We start from the raw sequence: 26,296 nt of genomic DNA on the forward strand, positions 1-26,296 counted from the left end.
CTCTTCCCATTCTCTGAATTAGTTTTCCTTTCATACCATTCCCAATTACAATATTAATAAAATTAAATAATGATAATCTGCCAGTGGTTCTCAACCTTTCTAATGCAGCGACCCTTTAATACAGTTCCTCATGTTGTGGTGACCCCAACCATAAAATTATTTTCGTTGCTACTTCATAACTGTAATTTGCTGGATATGAATCGTAATGTAAATATCTGTGTTTTCCGATGGTCTTAGGCTCTACAGCAGCGGTTCTCAACCTGTGGGTCGCGACCCACAGGTTGAGAACCGCTAGCAGGGTCGCCTAAGACCATAGAAAAACACAGATATTTACATTACGATTCATAACAGCAGCAAAATTATAGTTATGAAGTAGCAACGAAAATAATTTTATGGTTGTGGGTCACCACAACATGAGGAACTGTATTAAAGGGTCGAGGCATTAGAAAGGTTAAGAACCACTGTGTTAAACCAACATACATAACTAACTTTCCTGATCTTACAGACAAGACAAAAGAGTGGCAGTTGTGTGACTGCTATACAGTAACTTTAATATGTTTTTATTAATTTCACAGAGAGAAACATCAACATTGATCAGCTGCCTCCTGCACGACACACAACCAGGGCATGTGTCCCGACAGGGAATCACACCACAGAACTCCTGGTGCAAAGGTCGATGGTGAATCGAACCAGTGACCTCCTGGTGCATGGTTCAACCACTGAGCCACATCGGCTGGGCTGCTATACAGCAATGTAAAATGATAACATAAATATTTGATGACATGGAGAGACTGATCACAGTAGACTATATGTGAAAAACCAGATATCCAACAGACATGCAGTAAAATCACATTTTGTAAAATTTTAAACTGTACTGTTCACAATCTCATATCTAGATTAGTCAAAACAAAACAAAAAGTTAGTAGTTTTTACTATGGATGGCAGCATGCTTTTATAAACTCTGATTCCCTGTATTTTCTCAGATTTTTATAAGTGTATCTTTTAAACAGGAGTAAAAAGAATATAAAATATTAAAATGTTTGTGATGCTTATAAATTCTTATCAATATACTGTTTTTAAGCAAAAATTCTTTTACCTATATTCTAGTCAATACATTAAAAAGAATTATTCTTGACCATTGATAATCTTATGAAAGCGTTATTACTTTCTCCCAGAAAACCTATAAAGAACATTTTTTAAAATATATTTTATTGATTTTTTTAAAGAGAGGAAGGGAGAGGGATAGAGAGTTAGAAACATCGATGAGAAGAACATCGATCAGCTGCTCCTGCACACCCCCCACTGGGGATGTGCCCGCAACCAAGATACATGCTCTTGACTGGAATTGAACCTGGGACCCTTCAGTCCACAGGTCGACGCTCTATCCACTGAGCCAAACCAGTCAGGGCCCTATAAAGAACATTTTATATCAAATGCCATGGGTTCATTAATGCACTAAGGCAGTGGTCGGCAAACTCATTAGTCAACAGAGCCAAATATCAACAGTACAACGATTGAAATTTGTTTTGAGAGCCAAATTTTTTAAACTTAAACTTCTTCTAATGCCACTTCTTCAAAATAAACTCGCCCAGGCCATGGTATTTTGTGGAAGAGCCACACTCAAGGGGCCAAAGAGCCGCATGTGGCTCGGGAGCCGCAGTTTGCCGACCACGGCACTAAGGTATATTTATGGATTTCCATAGCCATGGGCCCCCAAATTTAACATCTCTTTTGTAGAATAACTGTGCTTTATGAGTAGCCATTTATTTACAATCCTATCCTATATAATAAAAGCATAATATGCAAATTGTCCCCTCAACAGAGAATTTGATCGCTCACTATAATGTGCGTTGACAACAAGGGGGCGGCACGAAACATGGCCCCATCATCCCACCGATTGCCCGGCAAATGGCGAACAGCAGCAGTGGCGGCAGGGGATAGGGCCGCCGCCCAGCTCCCAGACACCGAGGGAGCTAGGCCAGAGTCCAATCGCCCCGCTGATCACCCCATAGACAGCGACCAGCACTTCCATTGCCGGCCACTAGGGACCGCACCCGTGCCTGAATTTCGTGCACCAGGCCTCTAGTTTTAATATAGGCAACAATATTTTTCTGATGCCCAAAAAATAAACTGGGAGATATGGGTAGAAATAAGGGTAGGAGAATAGGCAAAAAATTTTTCCACAGAGCACTGTGATCTGACTATTTTATTATCTCTCTTCTATCAGCATGATAGAATGTAACCATCTACTTTTTGGTACTGTTTACTACCAGCTAAAAAAACTTTTCATAACTTATCATGTGAGTAGAATTATAAACATTACAAACTGTGTTTTCAGTTCAACTTCTCACGCTTTAGCTTATGTACTCTTAAATATATATTTCATTTCCTAAAATAAACATTAATACTTTTAACTAAAATAGATGGTTTATTAAGTTCGTCAGGTACTATGCTAAGCACTTTCTTTTTTTTTCTTTTTTTTTAATATATATATTTTATTGATTTTTTACAGAGAGGAAAGGAGAGGGATAGAGAGTTAGAAACATTGATGAGAGAGAAACATCGATCAGCTGCCTTCTGCACACCCCCTTACTGGGGATGTGCCCACAACCAAGGTACATGCCCTTGCAAATACTTGAAACAAAGTTTGGTTATATTAATTATTGTGTTCCCTAAAGTTTTATTCTTTATGTGTATTATTTTTAAATGGATCTAATATACATAACAGGAAAGGAACAAATAGCAAGTGGCTTCCAGAAGGGTCAAAGTGTCCTCTTATCACATTACTGATTTTTTTTTTTTAAGGGTTAAGTTTGTTTTAGGTCTTTAGCTATGCCATAACAATTATTTAATCTCTCAAAATAATAATCTTTAAAATTTTGACCACATCCGCCGAAACCGGTTTGGCTCAGTGGATAGAGCGTCGGCCTGCGGACTCAAGGGTCCCGGGTTCGATTCCGGTCAAAGGGCATGTACCTTGGTTGTGGGCACATCCCCAGTAGGGGGTGTGCAGGAGGCAGCTGATCGATGTTTCTCTATCATCGATGTTTCTAACTCTCTATCCCTCTCCCTTCCTCTCTGTAAAAAATCAATAAAATATATATATAAAAAAATTTTGACCACATCCATATGTGTTAATAATGGAGGGTGTTAAAGAAAAAATAAATTTTTATTTTTATGTTTTAAAAAAAACCATAAATGAGTAAGGAAGAAGATTTAATAAATATTGATAAATTGTCATTTAATGACTAAAGGTATACAACCCAACATTCTAAAAGGAGAACTTGATGACAAAGCAAATTTTAAAATACAAATCAAAGTATTCTTTAACATACTTAAGAATACATACCTCTGTGTCCAGGAATTGATATAAGCAAATATTCTGAGAGTATGTTCCTTTCTGAGCTGCAGTCCATCACCACCTTCTATATCTGATACTAAAATAAAGTAGAAAAGATAATTTTTAATTATGAATAAACAATGCTAAACCAATGTCAAAGCCAATACTTCATTTAAAAAAGTAAAAGCTAGATTTTAGAAATGTAAATATTTCAGGTGACTTTTTATTTTTTGCTTTCATCAAAGATAATAAGTCTTGGTTTAACTAATGACTAATTTGAGCTTAAGAAGAGACTTTTAATATATGCAATTCTGAGTGGGAAGCGTGGGGAGACATTTTACAATTATTCTGGTACTAGTGACCCGGTGCACGAAATTCGTGCAAATTAAAAGGGGATTAATTAGAGGAAATAATTTAATATTGCTATTTGCCCTTTATAATAGAAGTGTCAGAGATTAAAGAAAATTAGTAAAATGTATATGAAAACCTTACTTCTGTCAGAGTCTGGGGCTCACCACAGGACCCAGAATCAAGTCCCAGCCCACCCACATGCACCTCAAAATCGTGTGAGACCCAGACCTCGTTGTCCCTTCCCCCACATTGGGCTAGATCCAGACCCGGCCAGTCCCACCCTTGTCAAGCCCTGCCAGGCAGGGGGGGTAGCCTCAGGTCCCCTGGCCCGACACCAGGATGGGGGGCATGGCCTGAGGTCCCCAGCCCAGACCGGGGCGGGGGGCATGCCTTGAGGTCCTCCGTCAAGCCCCGCCAGGTGAGGGACACAGCCTGAGATCCCCTGTCAAGCCTCGCTAGGTGGGGGGCATGGCCTGAGGTCCCCCAGCCCAGCACTGGGAGGGGGGGCACAGCCTCAGGTCCCCCACCAAGCCCTGCTGGGCGGGGGCGTGGCCTGAATTCCCCTGACCCAGCACTGGGGGTGCACCTTGAGGTCCCTCGTCAAGCCCCGCTGGGTGGGGGGGACAGCCTGAGGTCCCCTGTCAAGCCCAGACAGGCAGGGGGGTGCAACCTCAGGTCCCCTGGCCCAGTGCTGGGGCCGGGGGCACGGCCTGAGGTCCCCTGTCAAGCCCTGCCGGGCAGGGGGTGTAGTCTGAGGTCCCGTGGCCTGGTGAGGGGGTTGGGAGTGTGGCCTGACGTCCCCTGTCAAGCCCCACCTGGTGGGGGGTGCCACCTGAGGTCCACTGGCCTGGTTCTGGGGCGGGGGGGTGCAGCCTGAGGTCCCCTAGCCCAGCATGAGGACGGGAAGCGCACCTTGAGGTCCCCTGTCAAGCCCTGCCAGGTGGGGGACACGGCCTGAGGTCCCCTGTCAAGCCCCGCGGGGGAGGGCATAGCCTCAGGTACCTGCTGATTGCTTGTTAAGGCTCCTTATGGTAACTTGGCCTCAGCTGTGGGTGCAGCCATCTTTGTGACAGTGATGGTCAATTAGCATATTCCCTCTTTATTAGATAGGATTTTCTCTCAAAACTACAAATCCACCCTTCTGCTCTCTGTTTTCTGATGCTGGGGCTGGGACTTTTACAAGTTACATTTTTCATTTCCAGCTGGCTTCCTGTTAAGATCTTCCTCCAGTGCCTACACAGCACTAGAAAAAGACTGGAAGGTAGAAAGAGACCAAGGACTCTTTAGCTTGCTATATCTGAAAGCAACACTCAGTAGCAGCATTGATTCCAGCCAGGCTCCAGCTTCTAAGAACCTATCTCATGGTACCACTCTCTTAGAAGTACCAGGATTAGGCAGGCAGCATCTCTTCCCTGAAGTCCTAGATAACCCTCTTTTCTTTGTTTTCTCCAGCCTCAGGGGAGAATGGATGTTTCCTGCAGTTATCATCATTGTCATCATCATTTTCTGGGTGTCCTCTGGGTTTCTTTGCTCTTTAAACCTTCAACATCTATTTGATTACTTCTCTTTATTAAATATTAATTTCAGGCACCAGGCCTCTAGTGTTGGTATAAAATTAGAGATCAGCCCAGCTGGCATGGCTCAGCGGTTGAGCATCGACCTATGAACCAGTAGGTCATGGGTTCAATTCCCAGTCAGGGCACATTCCCAGATTGTGGGCTCAATCCCCAGTGTGGGGACATGCAGGAGGCAGCCGATCAATGACTCTCTCTCATCATTGACGTTTCTCTCTCTCCCTCTCCCTTTCTTTCTGAAATCATTAAAAATATATATATTTTTAAAAAAGACAGGAGAGAGAGAAACCAAGATAGCGGCATAGGTAAGCACCTAAACAGCTGCCTCGCACAATTTCAAAACTACAACTAAAAGACAGAACAGGGTAAGGCCACGCGCCCCTGGGTCCGGGTGAAACTGGATCCCGGGTCCGGGTGAGGCCGTGTGCCCCTGGATCCGGGTGAGGCTGGGTCCCAGGCCCGGGAGAGGCCACGCGCCCCTGGGTCCGGGTGAGGCCATGCGCCCCTGGGTCCAGGTGAAGCTGAATGCTGGGTCTGGGCGAGGCCGTGTGCCCCTGGATCCGGGTGAGGCTGGCTCCCGGGTCCGGGTGAGGCCATGGGCCCCTGGATCCGGTGAGGCCATGCGACCCTGGGTCTGGGAGAGGCCACGCGCCCCTGGGTCCGGGGGAAGCTAGATCCCGGGTCCGGGCGAGGTCCCGGGTCTGGGTGAAGCCGCGCGCACCTGGGTCCAGGTGGGGCCACGCACCCCCTGGGTCCGGGTGAGGCCACGTGCCCCTGGGTCCAGGTGAAGCCGTGCCCCTGGGTCTGGCCGAGACCAAACCAGAGGGAATCGGACCTGCATTACCACCATTTGTCCACCATCCAGAGCTGAGGGGTCAGTGCCGACATGTACACATAAGGAACTGGTGGACATTGATATTGGGTCTCAAAAGAACTGTTGGTCCAGAAAGAAACTCACTACAGACTGATTCATTTGCCTGTCAGCATAACTATTATTGCTCGTCTCACATTCAGTTCTTATAAGTATATCTCTAGTGACACATGATCTCGCTCATCTAGGGGAAATGATGAACAACATAGACTGATGAACAAGAACAGAACCAGAAACAAGGAGGCATCGATCGGACTATCGGGCCTCAGAGGGAGGGTGGGGGGAGGGGGGAGAGATCAACCAAGGACTTGTGTGCATGCATATGAGCCTAACCAATGGTTAAGTTCAACAGGGGGTTGGGGCATCCGTGGGGAGGGGTGTGGGATGGGAATGGGGGGATGAGGACAAATATGTGACACCTTAATCAATAAAGAAAATAAAAATTAAAAATAAATTTAAAAAAAAAATAAAAGACAGAACAGACATCATCCAGAACCACAGGAAAGCTGGCTGAGTGGAAATTCTACGACTAGAAGGAAAGAAAAAAGCTCACGGAGAATCAGAGGAGCTGCAAAGGGCTGAGGGACAGAGACACGAGCACAGAGAGGAAGGGCGGCTGAGTTTCTCTGGCGGGAGGAGGAAGCCCCCCGACTGCACTGAACCCCAGTTCTGACTGCACTGAACCCCAGTTCCGGCCGAAACCCCGTGGACCAAGGCTCATACGGGGAAAGTCTGGACTGTCAGGTAGAGAGAAAGGCACTCGGAGACTCAGGAGAGCCACGGCGGGCAGGGGTCTGGAGGCGCGTGCGAGTGCGCGCAGAGAAGACTGACTGCGGAGGTTGCCGCAGGCTTTCCCTAGCAGAAGGGGGCCGGAGGCTCCTGACTGCCGACTGCACTGAACCCCAGTTCTGGGCGAGCCCCTAGGGACCCATGCTCTTACGGGGGGAATCTGGACTGTCAGGCAGAAACTCAGGGGAGCCGCGAAGGCAGAGGTCTGGAGGAGTACGCACAAGGGCAGGGCTAACAGGAAGCCAAGACTGTCTGCTCAGCCCTGAGACTCTGCCCCATCCAAGCTGAGCACAGAGGCTTTTGTAATTTTGCAAGTCTGGTCCTATAAGGTTGTCTCCAGCACAGAAGGTCTCCCAGCTTAGACACAGCTGATCCTCACAGCCAATTGGCCTGGAGGTCAATTCCTCCCAGTGATACCAACAATAATCAAGACTTAACTACAATAAGGCTGTACACACAGTCCACAAAGGGGTGCACCAAGAGTGTCCACCTCAGGTAAAACTGGGGAGGCCGAACTACTGGGCCATATATGAAACCTAGCACACGAAGCTACCCTACCAACTCAGGGTAGCAGCAAAAATGCGGAGACAAAGAAACATCACAAATGAAAGAAATGGAGGAAAACAAACGACTGGATATAGAATTCAAAACCACGGTTATAAGGTTTTTCAAGAATTTCCTAGAAAAGACCGATAAATTTAGTCAGACCCTCGAGGATATGAAAAAGGACTAACTAGAAATTAACCCTACCAGACCTGAGGCCGTGAACCTAACTGTGCCCTATACCTGGGCTCCTGAGCATTGAAGCGAAAATATCAACATGATATAGAAAAATGTTAGTTACATGCAAACAAGTGGTTAGAATAAGATGGAACTCGGAGACATTGTAGAAAATAGGTCTAGGCAAAGTACCAAAAATTAGGTACAGCGGTATAGCAGCAGATTCGGAAATTACCGAAAAATCGGTACAACGGTCTGGTAGGGTTAAACATACACTGACTGAAATAAAAAATATTATACAGAGACCCAACAGCAGACTAGAGGATCGTAAGAATCAAGTCAAAGATTTGAAATACAAAGAAGCAAAAAACACTCAATCGGAAAAAAGAATCCAAAAAGTTGAAGATAGTATAAGGAGCCTCTGGGACAGCTTCAAACATACCAACATCAGAATTATGGGGGTGCCAGAAGAAGAGAGAGAACAAGATACTGAAAACCTATTTGAAGAAATAATGACTGGAAACTTCCTCCACCTGGTGAAAGAAATAGACTTGCAAGTCCAGGAAGTGCACAGAACCCCAAACAAAAGGAACCCAAAGAGGACCACACCAAGACACATCATAATTAAAATGCCAAGAGCAAAAGACAAAGAGAGAATATTAAAAGCAGCAAGAGAAAAACAGTTAATTACCTACAAGGGAGCACCCATACGATTGTCAGCTGATTTCTCAACAGAAACTATGCAGGCCAGGCGGGAGTGGCAAAAAATAGTCAAAGTGATGAATAGCAAGAACCTACAACCAAGATTACTCTACCCAGCAAAGTTATCATTCAGAATGAAAGGTCAGATAAAGAGCTTCACAGATAAGAAAAAGCTAAAGGAGTTCATCAACACCAAACCAGTATTATATGAAATGCTGAAAGGTATTCTTTAAAAAGAGGGAGAAGGAAAAAGGAAAAATAAAAATTATGAACAACAAATACTTATATATCAACAAGTGAACCTAAAAATCAAGTGAATTAAAAATCTGAGGAACAGAATAAACTGGTGAATATAATAGAATCAGGGGCATAGAAAGGGAGTGGACTGATAATTCTCAGGGGGGAAGGGGTAAGAGGGTGCAGGAAGAGACTGGACAAAAATCGTACACCTATGGATGAGGACAGTGGGGGGGAGGTAAGGGCAGAGGGTGGATTGGGATCCTGGTGGAGGGGAGCTATGGGGGGGAAAAGGAGAAACAACTGTAATAATCTGAACAATAAAGATTTATTAAATAAAAAAAATTCTTCAAAGAATATGAAAAAAAAATCAAAGAACCTAAACCACTAAAACTACTCAGTAATTTTTCAGTAACTAACCCCAAAGAGATGGAGATCTGCGATTTGTCTGATAAAGATTTCAAAATAGTCCCTCTAAGGAAGCTCTGACCTATAAACAAAAATCAGAAAAACAATACATAACAAAATGAGTTTTTGAAAAGACAAATATCATTTTAAAAAATAAGAACCTAAGTCTGGAGCTAAAGAATACAATGAATGAAGTAAAAATGTAATAGACAATAGCAACAGCAGACTTGATCATACATAAAAATCTGTGAAGTACAAGACATATGTAGTTATAAAGTCAGAGAATTTAGGGTTTTTATACTATTGTAAATGAAACTGTTTACATTTCACACTTTTGCATTGTTCATTACCAGGGTATAGAAATTGCATTGATTTTGTGCAAAACTTATATTCTGGAAACATTGTGAAAGAAGTTAAAGAACCCTGCCGCACGTTGGGACCAGGGTCCAGTGCAGAGCCCCTCGTCCTGGAAAACACAATGTCCTTCATGCAACACATGTTATTGAAGAACCTGGTGCTAAACCATTTGTAGACTACCTGCTTCTGGGTCAGGGTTTCGTACGTAGCAGAGCAGCTCCCTTGCTGCAATCTATTGAAAGTCAGGCCCTGACACAACGGTTTGTAAAAAAAAAAAGTGAAAAAAGAAATTAAAGAAAATCTAAATAAATGGAAAGACATCCCATGTTCATAGATCAGAAGACTTATTATTGTTAAAATGGCAATGCTTTTCAGCTTTATCTATAGATTTTTTCCATACCCTCTCAGAATTCCATTTGGCTTCTTTATAAAAATTGACAAGCTGATCCCAAAATTCATATGGAAACTCAAGGGATCCAGAGTAGCCAAAATAATTTTGAAAAAGAACAAAGATGATTCACAGTCTCAAATTACAAATCTTACTAACAAAACTACAATAATCAAGATAGTGTAGTGCTGGCAGATGAGTAGACATTTAAATCAATGGAACAGAACTGAGAATCCAGAAATAAACCCATGTACCTATGGTCAACTGATTTTCAACAAAAATGCCAAGACTACTCAACAGGGACTGTCTTTTCTACAAATGGTGCTAAAACAAATGGATAGCTTCATGCAAAAGAATGAAGTTGGACCCTTACCTCATACCATGTACAAAATATTCACTCAAAATAGATTAAAGGCCCAAATGTAAGAACCAAAACTATAAAACTCTTACAAGAAAGCAGAGGAATAAATCTTTGTGCCACTAAATCTGGCAATCTATATATCTTCTATATATATAAAAGCCTAAGTAACCAAACGACCAGAACGACCGGAGTGACAGGTCACTATGACGTGCACTGACCACCAGGGGGCAGGCCCTCAAAGCAGGAGCTGACCCCTGATGGTCAGTGCGCTCCCACACAGCAGGAGCGCTGCTTAGCTGACTGGCCCTTCCCGGCAGCTCACCAGCCCGGCGGCAGCCACTCACGCCCTCAGTAGTCCTGCAGGTCCAATCTCTGGGGAATGGGCCAGGCAACGACAGACCAGCACCACCGGCACAATCCTGACAGCGCTGCCCACCTCTTAGAAGTCGGCCTTGGCACCACGACCACTTCCCTTCCCTAGACACTCCGCAAGGAAGAAACAATATAAAAGCAGCTGCCAGGTGGCTACCAACAACCAGCGAGAATGTAAGCAGGACAAATCCGGATCCCGGTCGAGCAAGAGCATCCCACCACCTGCCCGGAGGGCCAATTGCATCCCACCCCACCTTTGCACGAATTCGTGTACCAGGCCTCTAGTATAAGCATAAGCAACAAAAGATAAATTGAACTTCATCAATATTAAAAACTTCTGTGCTTCAAAGCACACTATTCAAAAGTGAAAAGACAGCCCACAGCATGGAAGAAAATATTTGCAAATCCTATATCCAATAAGGTATGTGTCTAAAATAAAGAACTCTTACAACTCAATAAAAAGACAAATAACTCAATTAAAAAGTGAGCAAAGGATCTAAATGGACATTTCTCCAAAGAAGATATACAAATGACAAGTACATACGTACATAAAAGATGGTCATCATTATTCATCGGGAAAATACCAAAACCACAAAGATATAACACTTTACATGGGCTAGGATGACTAGAATAAGACAGATGTACCTTGTTTTGCAATGAGCTTGCAATTATTTTGTTTTAATCAACATCAAGGCAAGAACCTCCACCAGCAAAAAAGATGATTGACTCACTGAAGGCTCAGATGATGGTTAGCAATTTTTAGCAATAAAGTATTTTAATTTATTTATTTATTTTTGTTAATCCTCACCCAAGGATTTTTTTTCCATTGTTTTTCAGAGTGGAAGGAAGGGAGGAGAGAAACACATAGATTGGTTGCATCCTGCACACCACCAACCACGGCTGGGGAGTGAACCTGCAACTCAAGTACACACCCTTGATCGGGAATCAAACCAGATACCTCTTGGTTCATGGGTCAACACTCAATGACTGAGCAACACCAGCCAGGGTACATTGTTTTTTTAAGACACAATGCTATTACATACTTAACAGACTACAGTAGAGTGTAGACAAAACTTATAGGCACTGGGGGAAAAAATTATAACTTCCTTTATTGTGACATTTGTTTTATTATAGTGATCTGGAATCAAACCAACAAAATCTTCAAGGTATGCATGTAGTCAAAATAACAAGTGTTAGTAAAGATGTGGAGAAGATGGAACCCTCATACACTGCTAAAGGAAATATAAAATGGTGTAGCATTTTGGGAGGAAGTCTGGCAGTTTTTGAAAAAAATTAAAGAGTTACCATTTGACCTAGTAATTCAACTCCTAGCTATATACCCAAGAGAAATAAAACATGAGTCCACAGAAAAACTTTTACAAAAATGTTCACAGAAGCATTATTCACAACAGCTAAAAGGTAAAAACAAGCAAAATGTCCATCAAATGATGAATAAACAAAATGTGGTGTATATATACATACAATGGAATATTAAGCCATGAAAAGAAATGAAGTACTAATACATGCTCCACCATGGATGAATCCTGAAAACATGTTAAAGAAAGTAGTCACAAAAGACAGTGTATTATGATCCCATTTACATGAAAGGTTCAAAATAAGCAAACACATAAAGAAAGTAGATTATTGCTTTGGGTTGGGTGGATTGGGGGGGGATTAAGTGATATTTGTTTATTTTTGAGGAAATAAAAGTGTTCTAATTGATTGTGGTGATGGTTACAGAATTCTGTGAATATACTGAAAGCCATGGAGTTGTAGAGTTTTAATGGGTGAGGTAATAGGTTTTTTTAAATAGTTTATTTTTAGAGAGGAAGGGAGAGAAATATTGATGTGAGAGAGAAACAACAATCAGCTGCCTCTTGCACGCCCCCCACTGGGGAATGAGTCCGAAACCCGGGCATGTGCCCTGACCAGGAATCAAATTGGCAACCTTTCAGTGCACGGGATGACGCTCAACCAACTGAGCAACACCAGCCAGGGCGTAATGGGTGAGTTTTAATGTAAAGCTGTTAACAATACAGTAAAATAATAAAAAGGTCTGTGGATATCTCACTTAAAATAGAAACAATAAACAAAAATACCTAGGAATAAATGTAAAGGAAACACGCAGAACTTGCATAAAGGGGAAAAAAAAACCCACAGAAGTTCACAAAGAAAGCATAGAAAGAAGATCATATAAATTTAAAAACACATTATGCTTGCTAAACAGGCAAAATCAAGATGTTAGCTCTATATATAATATGCATTTTCAATTAAAATTCCAATGGAAAGGAGAGGCAATGCAACAAACAAAATGATTCTTAAGTGTTTTTGTTTGTTTGTTAAATATATTTTTTTATTGATTTCAGAGAGGAAGGGAGAGGGAGAGAGGTAGAAACATCAATGATGAGAGGGAATCATTGATTGGCTGCCTCCTACACGCTCCCTACTGGGGACTGAGCCCGCAAGCTGGGCATGTGCCCTTGACCAGAATGGAACCTGGGACCTTTGAGTCCGCAGTCCAACACTCCATCCACTGAGCCAAACCAGCTAAGGCAGGATTCTTAGGTTTTACCTCAAGGAATAAATAACTTTTCAGTAGCTATTTGGTCTAATGCTATCAGGTATGAAAATGTACCATAAAGCAACTAAATTAAGACCAGATAATTAATTGCAAAGCTTAAAAATAGACCTCTAGGACTACACTCAAGAATTTTTAATAAAGTAAAGGTGGCATTTCAAATCAGTGGAAAAAAGATGGGTGATAAGAACACTGAGTAATACTTTGGAAAAATTGTTAGAACTCACTTCAAAAAACATTTGCCAAAATAAATTTCAGGTGGATTAAAAAATTTTTAAATCCATAAAAGCTTAAAAAGTAAATATGTGATCTCAGAGTGGGCAAAGCCTTTCTGAATAATAAACTACTTACTACTAAAACTTAGGAATCAAATATGTTGAGACAAATCATGAAAAAAATCCTCAATATTTGAACTCTTGCCCTGGCTGGTTTGGCTCAGTGAATAGAGCATTGGCCGGCAGACTGAAGAATCCCGGGTTCGATTCCAATCAAGAGCACATGCCCAGTTTGAGGGCTCAATCCCCAGTAGGGGGTGTGCAGGAGGCAGCCAATCTATGATTCTCTCTCATCATTGATATTTCTATCTTTCCCTCTCTTTTCCTCTCTGAAATCAGTAAAAACATATTTTAAAATATCTATATCCAAACTCTTGCAAGAACCAAAAAGTTTAGGGGAGTGGCTATATCATTTTTCTCTCTACTACATAGATTTCTAAAAATGGAATATCTAATGCAAACAGGCACTCTCAAATACTGCTATTGGGGTATAAATTAGTATAACCTCTCTAGAATGCAATTAAGCAATCAGAAGCCTTAAATATTTTTATCTTTTGACCCAGGATATGTCCCAGATTTCTATTCGCAAAAATATTTTCATAACTTTTTTACAGGAAAACACTACTTGTATTATATTCAAAAAATGAATAGACTGCCTTTAAATTCTAGTTTCAGATACACATAAGTATATGAGAAAATGCTCATTTAAAAAAGCAAATACTATGTATGAGCTCAATTTTATATGTATTCATTGAAAATTATCTGGGCCCTAGCTGGTTTGGCTCAGTGGATAGAGCATCAGCCTATGGACTGAAGGGTCCCGGATTCGATTCCGATCAAGGACACATGACACGCTGATTGCGGGCTTGATCCCCACAGGAACAAGCAGGAGGCAGCCAATCAATGATTCTCTCTCATGATTTATGTTTCTAGCTCGCTTTCTCTCCCCCTTCCTCTCTAAAATCAATGAAAATATATTTTTTTAAATAATAATTTTAAAATGAGAAAATTAGCTGGAATTGTATACAGTAGTCTCCCCTTATCCATGGGCAATACATTACAAGATCTCCAGTGGATGCATTAACACTGTGGATAGTACTGAATCTTATATACTAATATACTTTTTTTTCCTGTATATACATATACTTTACACCAGGGGTCCTCAAACTTTTTAAACAGGGGGCCAGTTCACTGTCCCTCAGACCGTTGGAGGGCCGGACTATAGTTTAAAAAAAACTATGAACAAATTCCTATACACACTGCACATATCTTATTTTGAAGTAAAAAAACACAACGGCAAAAACACCCACATGTGGCCCGCGGGCCATAGTTTGAGGATGCCTGCTTTACACCTTCTCTTTTGCATTCCAAATTGCCAACCTCACTACTCTAGTGCTTTGGGGAAGATGCACATCCTGAGTGGGACAGAAGGGGAAGGTGCAAGATTTTATCACACTACTCAGAACAGCTCACAATTTAAAACTTACAAATTTTTTCTTTTTGGAATTCTCCACTCAATGTTTTCAGACCATGGTTGATGACTGCTAGTATCTCAAATCGCAGAAAGCAAAACTACAGATGAAGGGGACTACTGTAAAATTTTAACAATGTAATTACAAATGTTTTATATCAGTATTTTCAAAGCTTTCTACACTGATCACATATATTACATCCATTAGTAAAAGAAAAAATTGTTTTAATAAAACAGGAAGGGAAAGCATTGGTTAATGTTAAAAGTTAGAGAGAAAATCTCCCCATTTGCTTTGGTAAACAGGAGGCCCCTGGTAACCTGTGACAATATAGGTTTTATTCAACAGCAGAAGCCAGATTTCAGAAGCTTAAGGAGAATTTAAGATGCTGGAGGTAAATCAAAGAGAGATAGATGCCCAGCTGGTGTAGATCAGTGGTTGCCATCAACCCATGAACCAAGAGGTCCTGGTTCAATTTCTGGTTGTGGGCTCAATACCCAGTGGGGGATGTGGAGGAGGCAGCTAATTGATGTTTCTCATCAATGTTTCATCTCTCTATCCCTCTTGCTTCCTCTACCTCTCTAAAATCAATAAAAACATATTTGAGAAAGGGAGAAAGAGAGCTGAAGAGCAAGGTTCTAGAGAAAATGAAAGGAAATAAATACAACCAGAGACAATTCTTTGTCAAGTTTCAAGGAAGACAAACTATGTTTACTTTTCCTACAAATTGTTTTACTAAATAACCATTTCTCCAATGACAATCTTTTTAAAATTGCTCCAAGGTCAACTTCAATTCTATCCATTCCATGAACACTTCTCCAATCTTACCAAAAACTAAATTCCTCCCACTGTGCTTCAACTACATATATTTTATGAAATTTCTCATACTGTTGTGTGTTTTTGTATATTACTTATTTAATCCTCATAAAATCCCTATCAGGTGTGTATTTAGGCTATTATCCTCATTTCCAAATAAAAAAAAAAACACCTAAGGTTAGGGAACTTAACCACAGCCAAGCATCTAATAAATGATAGGGACACAATTTCAACTCAGGTCAGTCAAATTCCAGAAATCACTCCCTCAACTACCATCCTACTACCTCATCTGTACTGAACTCTAACCTTCCTTCAGGGAAGATATCCATGTAAATGTATTTCTACATCTATCATAGTGTACTGTACAATGTTTTACACGTTAAACATTCAATATATTTGTTATATACTGAAAAAAAAGTATCCTATATAATAAAGAGGTGATATGCAAATTAACCCTCACGCCATAACGCCATCACAAGATGGTGGTGCGCACAGTGGGGGTGGGGCCAGCTGCTCTGTGTGCCTGCCACGGTAGTTCCCTGGGCCCCGCTGGGGGGTGGGTCCAGGCTGCAGCTTCCACCAGGGTTCCCTCAGCCCCGCACGTCATCAGGGAGGCTCTGTGGGGGGTCCCACGGCTCTGTGCAGCTTGATGCTGTGTCTGTCTGCGTGGGCACAGGCAGGTCTGGATCTTGTGGGATTTTGAGGCACATGCAGGTGGGCGGGGACTTGACTCTGGGTGTCCCGACACAGGCGGACTTGGTGCCGTGTCCCTGTGGGCGCTGGCCCAGACTCTGACAGCAAGGAGGAGGGAGTCCCATCCCCCACAGAATCAGCCAGAATCAGCTGTTGGTCAGCCAACTCTCAGTGGCCTAACTGCCAGGACTCTCATTCACCTACATCTCAGACCCTGACAGCAGGGAGGTGGGAATATGTCTAAAGAGCAACTATTGGTACAACGTAGCTCTGCAGCCGAAAGAAGCCTGTGTCATCAACAGAAAATGTCTGAAGACCAATGTGCCTCTGAAGCTGAAAGAAGGCGGCTTCGGCGAGAGAATGTATCTGAAGAGCAACTATTGGCACAACGTAGCTCTGCAGCCAAAAGAAGCCAGCATCATCAACAGAAAATGTCTAAAGACCAGGTGAAGTTGAAAGAAGGTGGCGGCGATGACAGAATATGTCTAGAGAACAGTCATTAACAAGTACTACCAATACTGGTAGGAACTGCCTTCTCAGCGAAAATGGAGTACATGAGGATGCAATTCTTGAACATAGTTGTGGTGGAATGACTGTTAGATGTCAATTTTGCCTATCACTAAATTTCTCTGATGAAAAACCATCTGATGGAAAATTTACTCAATGTTGTAGCAAAGGCAAAGTTTGTCCAAATGATATACATTTTCCAGAATACCCGGCATATTTAAAAAGATTAATGACAAACGAAGATTCTGACAGTAAAAATTTCATAGAAAATATTTGTTCCATAAATAGTTCTTTTGCTTTTGCTTCCATGGGTGCAAATATTGCATCACCATCAGGATATGGCCATACTGTTTTAGAACATACGGACAAGTTTATCACCGTACTGGAACTTTACATCCTTCGGATGGTGTTTCTCAGAAGTTTGCTCAACTCTATATTTTAGATACAACCAAAGTGACAAGTAAGAGATTAGCAATGCCAGAAAACCAGGGCTGCTCAGAAAGACTCATGATCAACATAAACAACCTCATGCATGAAATAAATGAATTAACAAAATCGTACAAGATGCTACATGAGGTAGAAAAGGAAGACCAATCTGAAGCAGCAGCAAAGGGTATTGATCCCATGGAAGTAACAATGGAGATTCAATATGATCGTAACAGTTTTCCAGGTAGATATAATTCTCCCCATGTAGCCGAGGTTGCCATCATATTCAGAAATGAAGACGGAGAATCTCCTTTTGAAAGGGACTTGCTCATACATTGTAAACCAGATCCCAATAATCCAAATGCCACTAAAATGAAACAAATCAGTATCCTGTTTCCTACATTAGATGCAATGACATATCCTATTCTTTTTCCACATGGTGAAAAAGGCTGGGGAACAGATATTACATTAAGACTCAGAGACGACAGTGTAATCGACAATAATACTAGACAAAATGTAAGAACATGAGTCACACAGATGCAGTATTATGGATTTCATATATCTGTGTGGGACAAGTTCAATCCTATTTTAAATGCAGGAAAATTAACTCAACAGTTTATTGTGGATTCATATTTAAAAAATGGAGGCCAATCAGATAAATTTCATTAAAGCAAACCAATCTAAGTTGAGAGTTGAAAAATATACTGGTTTGATGGGTTATCTCACATCTAGATCTGAAAATGACAATGTGCCGATTGGTAAAATGATAATACTTCCATCATCTTTTGAGGGTAGTCCCAGAAATATGCAGCAGCGATATCAGGATGCTATGGCAATTGTAATGAAGTATGGCAACCCAATTTATTCATAACCATGACATGCAACCCCTAATGGACAGATATTACAAACAATTTACAACACTGGCAAAAAGTTGAAAATAGACCTGACTTGGTAGCCAGAGTTTTTAATATTAAGCTGAATGTTCTTTTAAATGATATATGTAAATTCCATTTATTTGGCAAAGTAAAAGCTAAAATTCATGTCATTGAATTTCAGAAACGCGGACCGCCTCACGCTCACATATTATTGATATTAGATAGTGAATCCAAATTACGAACAGAAGATGACATTGACCGTATAGTTAAGGCAGAAATTCTGGATGAAGACCAGTGTCCTTGACTTTTTCAAATTGTAAAATCAAATATGGTACGTGGACCATGTGCAATACAAAATCCAAATAGTCCATGTAGTCGGACATCCCCTGAGGGGTCCCAGATTGGAGAGAGTGCAAGCCGGGCTGAGGGACACCCCCCACCCCGTGCACGAATTTCGTGCACCAGGCCACTAGTTTAAATATAAAGAGTTAAGGAAGACACCCAAAATAATCAATTCAGTAAATGTAACGTTCAAAATGGTTTTCAAGCTCTGGCCTAGTAGCTCAGTTGGTTAGAGCATCATCCCAATATGCAAAGGTTGTGGGTTTGATCTCCAGTCAGGACATACAAAAAGCAACCAATAAATGCATAAACAAATTCTGCCTAGAAACAATTTCACCTTCTTCATGGCCACAACATGCCAAATTTCTTTTTGAGAAACGTCTACTTTTTTAGCTAGTAGGTTTCAGTGGGATCAGCTTCAGGAATGGGTCATAATCAGTTTAAGACAACTAAATCCATCCTCTTTGAACTTTTCCAAGGAATAAGGCCAATGATATATGAAGTGCCATTTGCTATTGAAGTTTTAGAAAAAAATGCTTCCTTATTCTTGTACACTATGTTTCCAAAAAGATTCTCTTTTCCCGCCGAAACCGGTTTGGCTCACTGGATAGAGCGTCGGTCTGCGGACTGAAGGGTCCCAGGTTCGATTCCGGTCAAGGGCATGTACATTGGTTGCGGGCACATCCCCAGTGGGGGGTGTGCAGGAGGCAGCTGGTCGGTGTATCTCTCTCATCGATGTTTCTAGCTCTCTATCCCTCTCCCTTTATCTATCCCTCTCCCTTTCTCTCTGTGAAAAATCAATAAAATATATTTAAAAAAAAAAAAGATTCTTTTTTCCTATGTGTAGTATAAATATGTGATTCTCCAAATAGCATGGTATAGAAATGGCAAAATAGCTATTTCTACTTCCATTAAGAGGGCCAAACTGAAGTCAAAACCAAGAAAACACGGCAGAATAAGCCATAAAGTAATGAAGTCCTGATACTGTTATGAATGCATAGATTAATAGTACACACCCAAAGATAGTACACACCTGGAATGCTTAATCATAGCTTTTTAAAAATTTTTGTAGTTTCTGCCATATGGACTGTTTTTTTTCTTTCTGATTCTTGTGACAGACAACTAACCAGTTCAAAAGTAAGTCCCAATCTTAGATTTTTTAACCCAATGGGGGTGGTGAGGAAGACACCACAAAGACAAGAAATGACAGTATTTGAAATATCCAAGAAAACTGACAAAACAGGGCAAACCACCACATCAAGCCTACCCTTGTCCGCTCTATCATTAACCATCTACAGTGACCTTAACGTTTTTCCAACTATTTGAACAAATAAGTATTAATCCTAGTATTTATGGGTATTGTGAAAGTTAATGTAACAGTTGCAATCAAAGAACTTCATAGTGTTGGCCCTGGATGATTTTGCTCAGTGGATAGAGTGTTGGGCTGCGGACTATAGGGTCCCAGGTTTGATTCCCAGTCAGGGCACATGCCTGGGTTGCGGGCTAAATCCCCAGGAGGGGGGGTGCAGGAGGCAGCCAATAGATTATTCTCATCATTGATGTTTCTCTCTTTCGCCCTCTCCCTTCCTCTCTGAAATCAATAAAAATTAAAAATAAATTTTAAAAGAACTTATAGTCTTATAAACATTAAACAAGTAAATTAAAATAAATGCATAATTCTAAACTGTGGTGTTATGAAGGTTAAGAACCAGAACTACTTTAGACTGGATGTTCTAAAAAGGCCTCTCTGAAAAAATAACACGTAAGTAAAGACTTGAAAGGCATAGGAAGTTGGTAAGTTCCAAGCATAAATCAAAGTGTCAGTGGCAGCAAAGAATATCAATTTACAAAAGGCAGGAGAGAAACCAAGATTGCGACGTAGGTAAACACCTGAACTGCTGCCTCCCACAACCACTTCAAAACTACAACTAAAAGACAAAACAGACATCATCCAGAACCACAGGAAGGCTGGCTAAGTGGAAATAATATAACTAGAAGGGAAGAGAAAAGCACACTGAGACTCAGAAGAGGTACGGATGTGCATGCGCAGAGAGGGCTGGCAACTGAGTACGCGGCTGGCTTTTTCAATCCGCAGGGAGACACAAGCTCCCGACTGCTCTGAACTCAAGTTCCAAGTGAGACTCTGGGGACCCAGACTCATATGGGGAGAAACGGGACTATCGGGCAGCAGGAGCTACTCGAGGGCGGCTTTCTCTCAGAGGTGCTTGCAGCGATTACTGAGGGACTCTGAGACCCGGGGGACTCTCAGGGAAGGGCTGACGGGAAGCCAATGCTCTTTGCCCCGCCCTAAGACTCAGCCCCATCCAAGCTGAGCGCAGAGGCTTTTGCATATGAATGGCCTGGCCCTTTGCAACTAAAATTACCTAACAAACTGCAGCTGAGTCAGAGAGACCCAGAACATCCAAAAGAAGGCCCAAGGCCCCACAGCAGCTTGCATTGCTTCACAGCTGGGCCTCATCTGGGCATCTCCAAAACCCAAACAAAGAAGAGGAATCTGCATATCTCTCCATAGCTCCTGCTGGGTGGCCTCGGGCAGAGGCTAAATTAGCACCTCCTTGGAGATCCAAGGCCAGTGTACCCAGGGGTCAGAGTAGGACCATCCAGATTACAACTCCTCAGATCCATAAAGGACACACTCAGGGGGCAGACTCAAGTGAGCACCAAAGCCCCACTGAAGCAAGTCTTGCCTCATAAGGGTGTCTCCAACACAGAAGTTCTCCCATCCTAGGCACAGCTGATCCTCACAGCCAATTGGCCTGGAGGTCAATTCCTCCCAGTGATACCAACAACAATAAAGGCTTAACTACAACAAGACTGTGCACACAGCCCACAAAGGGGTGCACCAAGAGTGTCCACCTCAGGTAACTGGGGAGGCTGAGCCACTGGGCCCTATAGGCATCAGGCACACAAAGCCTATCTATCAACTTAGAGAAGCAGCCAAAATGCGGAGACAAAGAAACAGGTCACAAATGAAAGAAATCGAGGAAAGCTAACAACTGGATATAAAGTTCAAAACCACAGTTATAAGGTTTCTCAAGAATTTTCTATCCCGGGTCCGGGTGAGGCCACGCGCCCCTGGGTCCGGGTGAAGCTGGATCCCGGGTACGGGTGAGGCCGTGCGCCACTGGATCCAGGTGAGGCTGGGTCCCGGGTCCAGGTGAGACCGCGCCCCTGGGTCTGGGAGAGGCCACGTGCCCCTGGGTCCGGGTGAGGCCACGTGCCTCTGGGTCCGGGTGAGGCCACGCGCCCCTGGGTGTGGGTGTAGCTGAATCCCGGGTCCAGGTGAGGCCGTGCACCCCTGGATCCGGGTGAGGCTGGATCCCGGGTCCAGGTGATGCTGGGTCCCGTGTCCGGGTGAGGCCACGCGCCCCTGGGTCCGGGTGAGGCCACGCGCCCCTGGGTCCGGGTGAGGCTGGATCCCGGGACCGGGTGAGGCCGCGCACACCTGGGTCCGGGTGAGGCCGCGCGCCCCGGGGCCTGGGTGATGCTGGGTTCCAGGTCCGGGTGAGGCCGCGCGCCCCTGAGTCCGGGTGAAGCCACGCCCCTGCATCTGGGCGAGACCAAGCCAGAGGGAGTCGGACCTGCATTACCACCATTTATCCACCATCCAGAGCTGAGGGGTCAGTGCCAACATGTACACATGGGGAACTGGTGGACATTGAAATTGGGTCTCAGGGGAACTGTTGGTCCAGAAAGAGGCTTACTGCAGACTGATTCGTTTGCCTGTCAGCATGGCTATTATTGCTCGTCTCACATTCGGTTCTTATAAGTATATTTCTAGTAACACGTAATCTCACTCATCTAGGGGAAATGATGAACGGCATGGACTGATGAACAAGAACGGACCCAGAAACAGGGAGGCATCGATTGGACTGTCGGGCCTCGGAGGGAGGGGAGGGGAGGGTGGGGGTAGAGGGGAGAGATCAGCCAAGGGACTTGTGTGAATGCATACGAGCCTGGCCGATGGTTGAGGACAACAGGGGGGTGGGGGCATCCGTGGGGAGGGGTGGGGGATGGGAATGGGGGGATGAGGACAAATATGTGACACCTTAATCAATAAAGAAATTTTAAAAAAAAAGAATTTTCTAGAAACCACCAATAAATTTAGTGAGACCCTCGAGGATATGAAAAAGGACCAACTAGAAATTAAGCATACACTGACTGAAATAAAAAATAATATACAGAGATCCAATAGCAGACTAGAGGATCGCAAGAATCAAGTCAAAGATTTGAAATACAAAGAAGCAAAAAACACTCAATCGGAAAAGAAAAAATAATCCAAAAAGTTGAAGATAGTGTAAGAAGCCGCTGGGACAACTTCAAGCGTAGCAACATCAGAATTATGGGGATGCCAGAAGAAGAGAAAGAGCAAGACGCTGAAAACCTATTTGACGAAATAATGACTGAAAACTTCCCCCACCTGGTGAAAGAAATAGACTTGCAAGTCCAGGAAGTGCACAGAACCCCAAACAAAAGGAACCCAAAGAGGACCACACCAAGACACATCATAATTAAAATGCCAAGAGCAAAAGACAAAGAGAGATTAAAAACAACAAGAGAAAAACAGTTAGTTACCTACAAGGGAGGACCCATACGATTGTCAGCTGATTTCTCAACAGAAACTATGCAGGCCAGGCGGGAGTGGCAAGAAATAGTCAAAGTGATGAATAGCAAGAACCTACAACCAAGATTACTCTACCCAGCAAAGCTATCATTCAGAATTGAAGGTCAGATAAAGAGCTTCACAGATAAGAAAAAGCTAAAGGAGTTCATCACCGCCAAACCAGTATTATATGAAATGCTAAAAGGTATTCTTTAAGAAGAGGAAGAAGAATAAAAAGGTAAAGATAAAAAATATGAGCAACAAATACATATCTATCAAGAAGTGAATCTAAAAATCAAGTGAATAAAGAATCTGATGAACAGAATAATCTGGTGAATATAATAGAATCAGGGGCATAGAAAGAGAGTGGACTGACAATCATCAGGGGGAAAGGGGTGTGGGGGGTGCGGGAAGAGACTGGACAAAAAATCATACACCTATGGATGAGGACAGTGGGGGGGTGTAAGGGCAGAGGGTGGGGTGGGAACCGGGTGGAGGGGAACTATGGGGGGGAAAAAAAAGAGGAACAACTGTAATAATCTGAACAATAAAGATTTACACACACACACACAAAAAGAATCAACCGATGAGATGCTAAAATCGTCAACAAAATATTAGCAAATTGGATCCAGCAATATATTAAAAAGATCATACACCATGACCAAGTGGGATTTATTTCAAGGAGGCAAGGCTGGTGCAATATTGACAAATCAATAAACGTGATACATCACATAAACAAAGTGAAAGACAAAAATCACATGATCCTATCAATAGACACAGAAAAAGCATTCAACAAATTCCAATACCCATTTTTGATAAAAACTCTCAGCAAAGTGAGAATAGAGGGAGTATATCTCAACACGATAAAGGCCATACATGACAAATCTACAGCCAACATCATACTGAATGGGCAAAAACTAAAATCATTTCCCCTAAGAACAGGAACAAGATAGGGATGTCTGCTTTCACCACTCTTATTCAACACTAGAGGCCCAGTGCACAAAATTCGTGCACGGTGGGGGGGAGGTCCCCCTCAGCCCTGCCTGCACCCTCTCTAATCCAGGACCACTGGGTCCTAACTGCTCACCTGCCTGCCTGCCTGATTGCCCCCTAACCACTTCTGCCTGCCTGCCTGATTGCCCCCTAACCACTTCTGCCTGCCAGCCTGATACCCTTAACTGCTCCCCTGCTTGCCTGATTCACCCCTAACTACCTCTGCCTGCTGGCCTGGTCACCACCAACCATCCTCCCCTGCCAGCCAGGTCACCCCTAACCACCCTCCCCTGCCAGCCTGGTCGCCCCCAACTGCCCTCCCCTGCCAGCCTGGTCGCCCCTAACTGCCCTCCACTGCCAGCCTGGTCGCCCCTAACTGCTTCTGCCTTGGCCTCCGCCACCGTGGCTTTGTCTAGAAGGATTTCCAGATGGATGTCCGGAAGACATCCGGTCTAATTAGCATATTACCCTTTTATTAGTATAGATTATTAGTAAAGATAGTACTAGAAGTCCTAGCCACAGTTATCAAAGACTCCACCAAAACACTACTAGATTTAATAAATTAATTTAGCAATGTAGCAGGATACCAAATCAACACCGAAAAATCAATGGCTTTTTTATACACCAATAGTGAATTCTCAGCAAGAGAAACTAAACAAGCAATCCCATTTACCATTGCAACAAAAAAGATACTTAGGAATAAACTTAACCAAGGAGGCAAAAGACCTGTACTTGGAAAACTACAGGATGTTGAGAAAAGAGATTGAAAAAGATATAAACAAGTGGAAGAATATACCGTGTTCATGGATTAGAATCAACATTAAAATGTCCATACTACCCAAAGCAATCTACAGATTCAATGCAATCCCTATTAAAATAACAACAGCATATTTCACAGAGCTAGAAAAAATACTCCAAAAATTTATATGGAATCAAAGAAGACCCCAAATAGCTGCAGCAACCTTGAGGAAAAAAAACAAAGTTGGAGGAATCAAAATACCAGATTTCAAGTTATATTACAAAGCCACTGTAATCAAAACAACCTGTACTGGCACAAGAATAGGCATATAGATCAATGGAACAGAACAGAGACCCCAGAAATTGACCCAAGCCATTATGCTCAATTAATATTTGACAAAGGAGCAAGAGCATACAATAGAGTCAACACAGTCTCTTCAATAAATTGTGTTAGGAAATGGGACAGATACATGCAAAAAAATTAAACTTTACCACCAACTTACACCACACAAATAAACTCAACATGAATAAAAGACTTAAATGTAAGTCATGAAACCATAAAAATCCTAGAAGAAACCATAGACAGCAAAATCTCAGATATCTCTTATAGCAATATGTGTACAGATACATCTCCTAGGACAAAGGAAACTAAGGAGAAAATAAAGAAATAGGACTACATCAAAATAAAAAGCTTCTGCACAGCAAAAGAAACCATCAACAAAACAAATAGGGAGCCCACTGTAGGGGAGAACATATTTGGCAATGGTACATCTGATAAAGGGTTAATATCCAAAATATAGAAGGAACTCATACAACTTAACAAAATGAAGACAAACAATCCAATTTAAAAATGGGCAGCCCTAGCTGGTTTGGTCCTGGGTTCAATTCTGGTCAAGGACATATGCCTGGGTTGTGGGCTTGATCCCCAGTGTGGGGCATGGAGGAGGCAGCCGATCACTGGTTCTCTCACATCAATGATGTTTCTATCTCTCTCCCTCTCCCTTCCTCTCTGAAATCAATAAAAAATATACATATTAAAAAAATGAGCAAAGGACCTAAAATAAACACTTCTCCAAAGTGGACATACAGATGGCCAAGAGACATATGAAAAAATGCTCAGTCACTGTTCATCAGAAAGATGCAAATTAAAACAACAATGAGGTATCACCTCACACCTGCCCAAATGGCTACCATCAACAAATGGTTAAGTGCTGGTGAGGATGTGGAGATAAGGGAACCCTAGTACACTGCTGGTGGGATTGCAGACTGGTACAGCCATTATGAAAAACAGTATGGAGTTTCCTCAAAAAAGTAAATATGGAACTGCCATTTGACCCAGTGATCCCACCAATCAGAAAGAATGTATGCACCCCTATGTTCATAGCAGCACAATTTACAATAGCTAACATCTGGAAACAGCCCAAGTGCCCATCAGTAGATGAGTGGATAAAAAAGTTGTGGTACATTTTTACCATGGAATACTATGCAGC

General features: G+C 42.5%; 1 protein-coding gene across 4 annotated transcripts in view; it reads right to left on the reverse strand.

Moving 5' to 3' along the window:
* Positions 1–26,296, reverse strand: part of USP34 (ubiquitin specific peptidase 34) — a 239,468-nt gene that overhangs the window by 204,614 nt on the left and 8,558 nt on the right. For all 4 annotated transcript variants that reach the window (XM_079792022.1, XM_079792020.1, XM_079792024.1 and 1 more), the window contains exon 2: positions 3,350–3,437. In XM_079792022.1, the coding sequence (XP_079648148.1) occupies positions 3,350–3,437 (88 nt within the window). The remainder of the gene's footprint in view (positions 1–3,349; positions 3,438–26,296) is intronic.

The sequence above is a fragment of the Cnephaeus nilssonii genome, assembly GCF_951640355.1.
Source record: "Cnephaeus nilssonii genome assembly, chromosome: 15".
Taxonomy (NCBI): Eukaryota; Metazoa; Chordata; class Mammalia; order Chiroptera; family Vespertilionidae; genus Cnephaeus; species Cnephaeus nilssonii.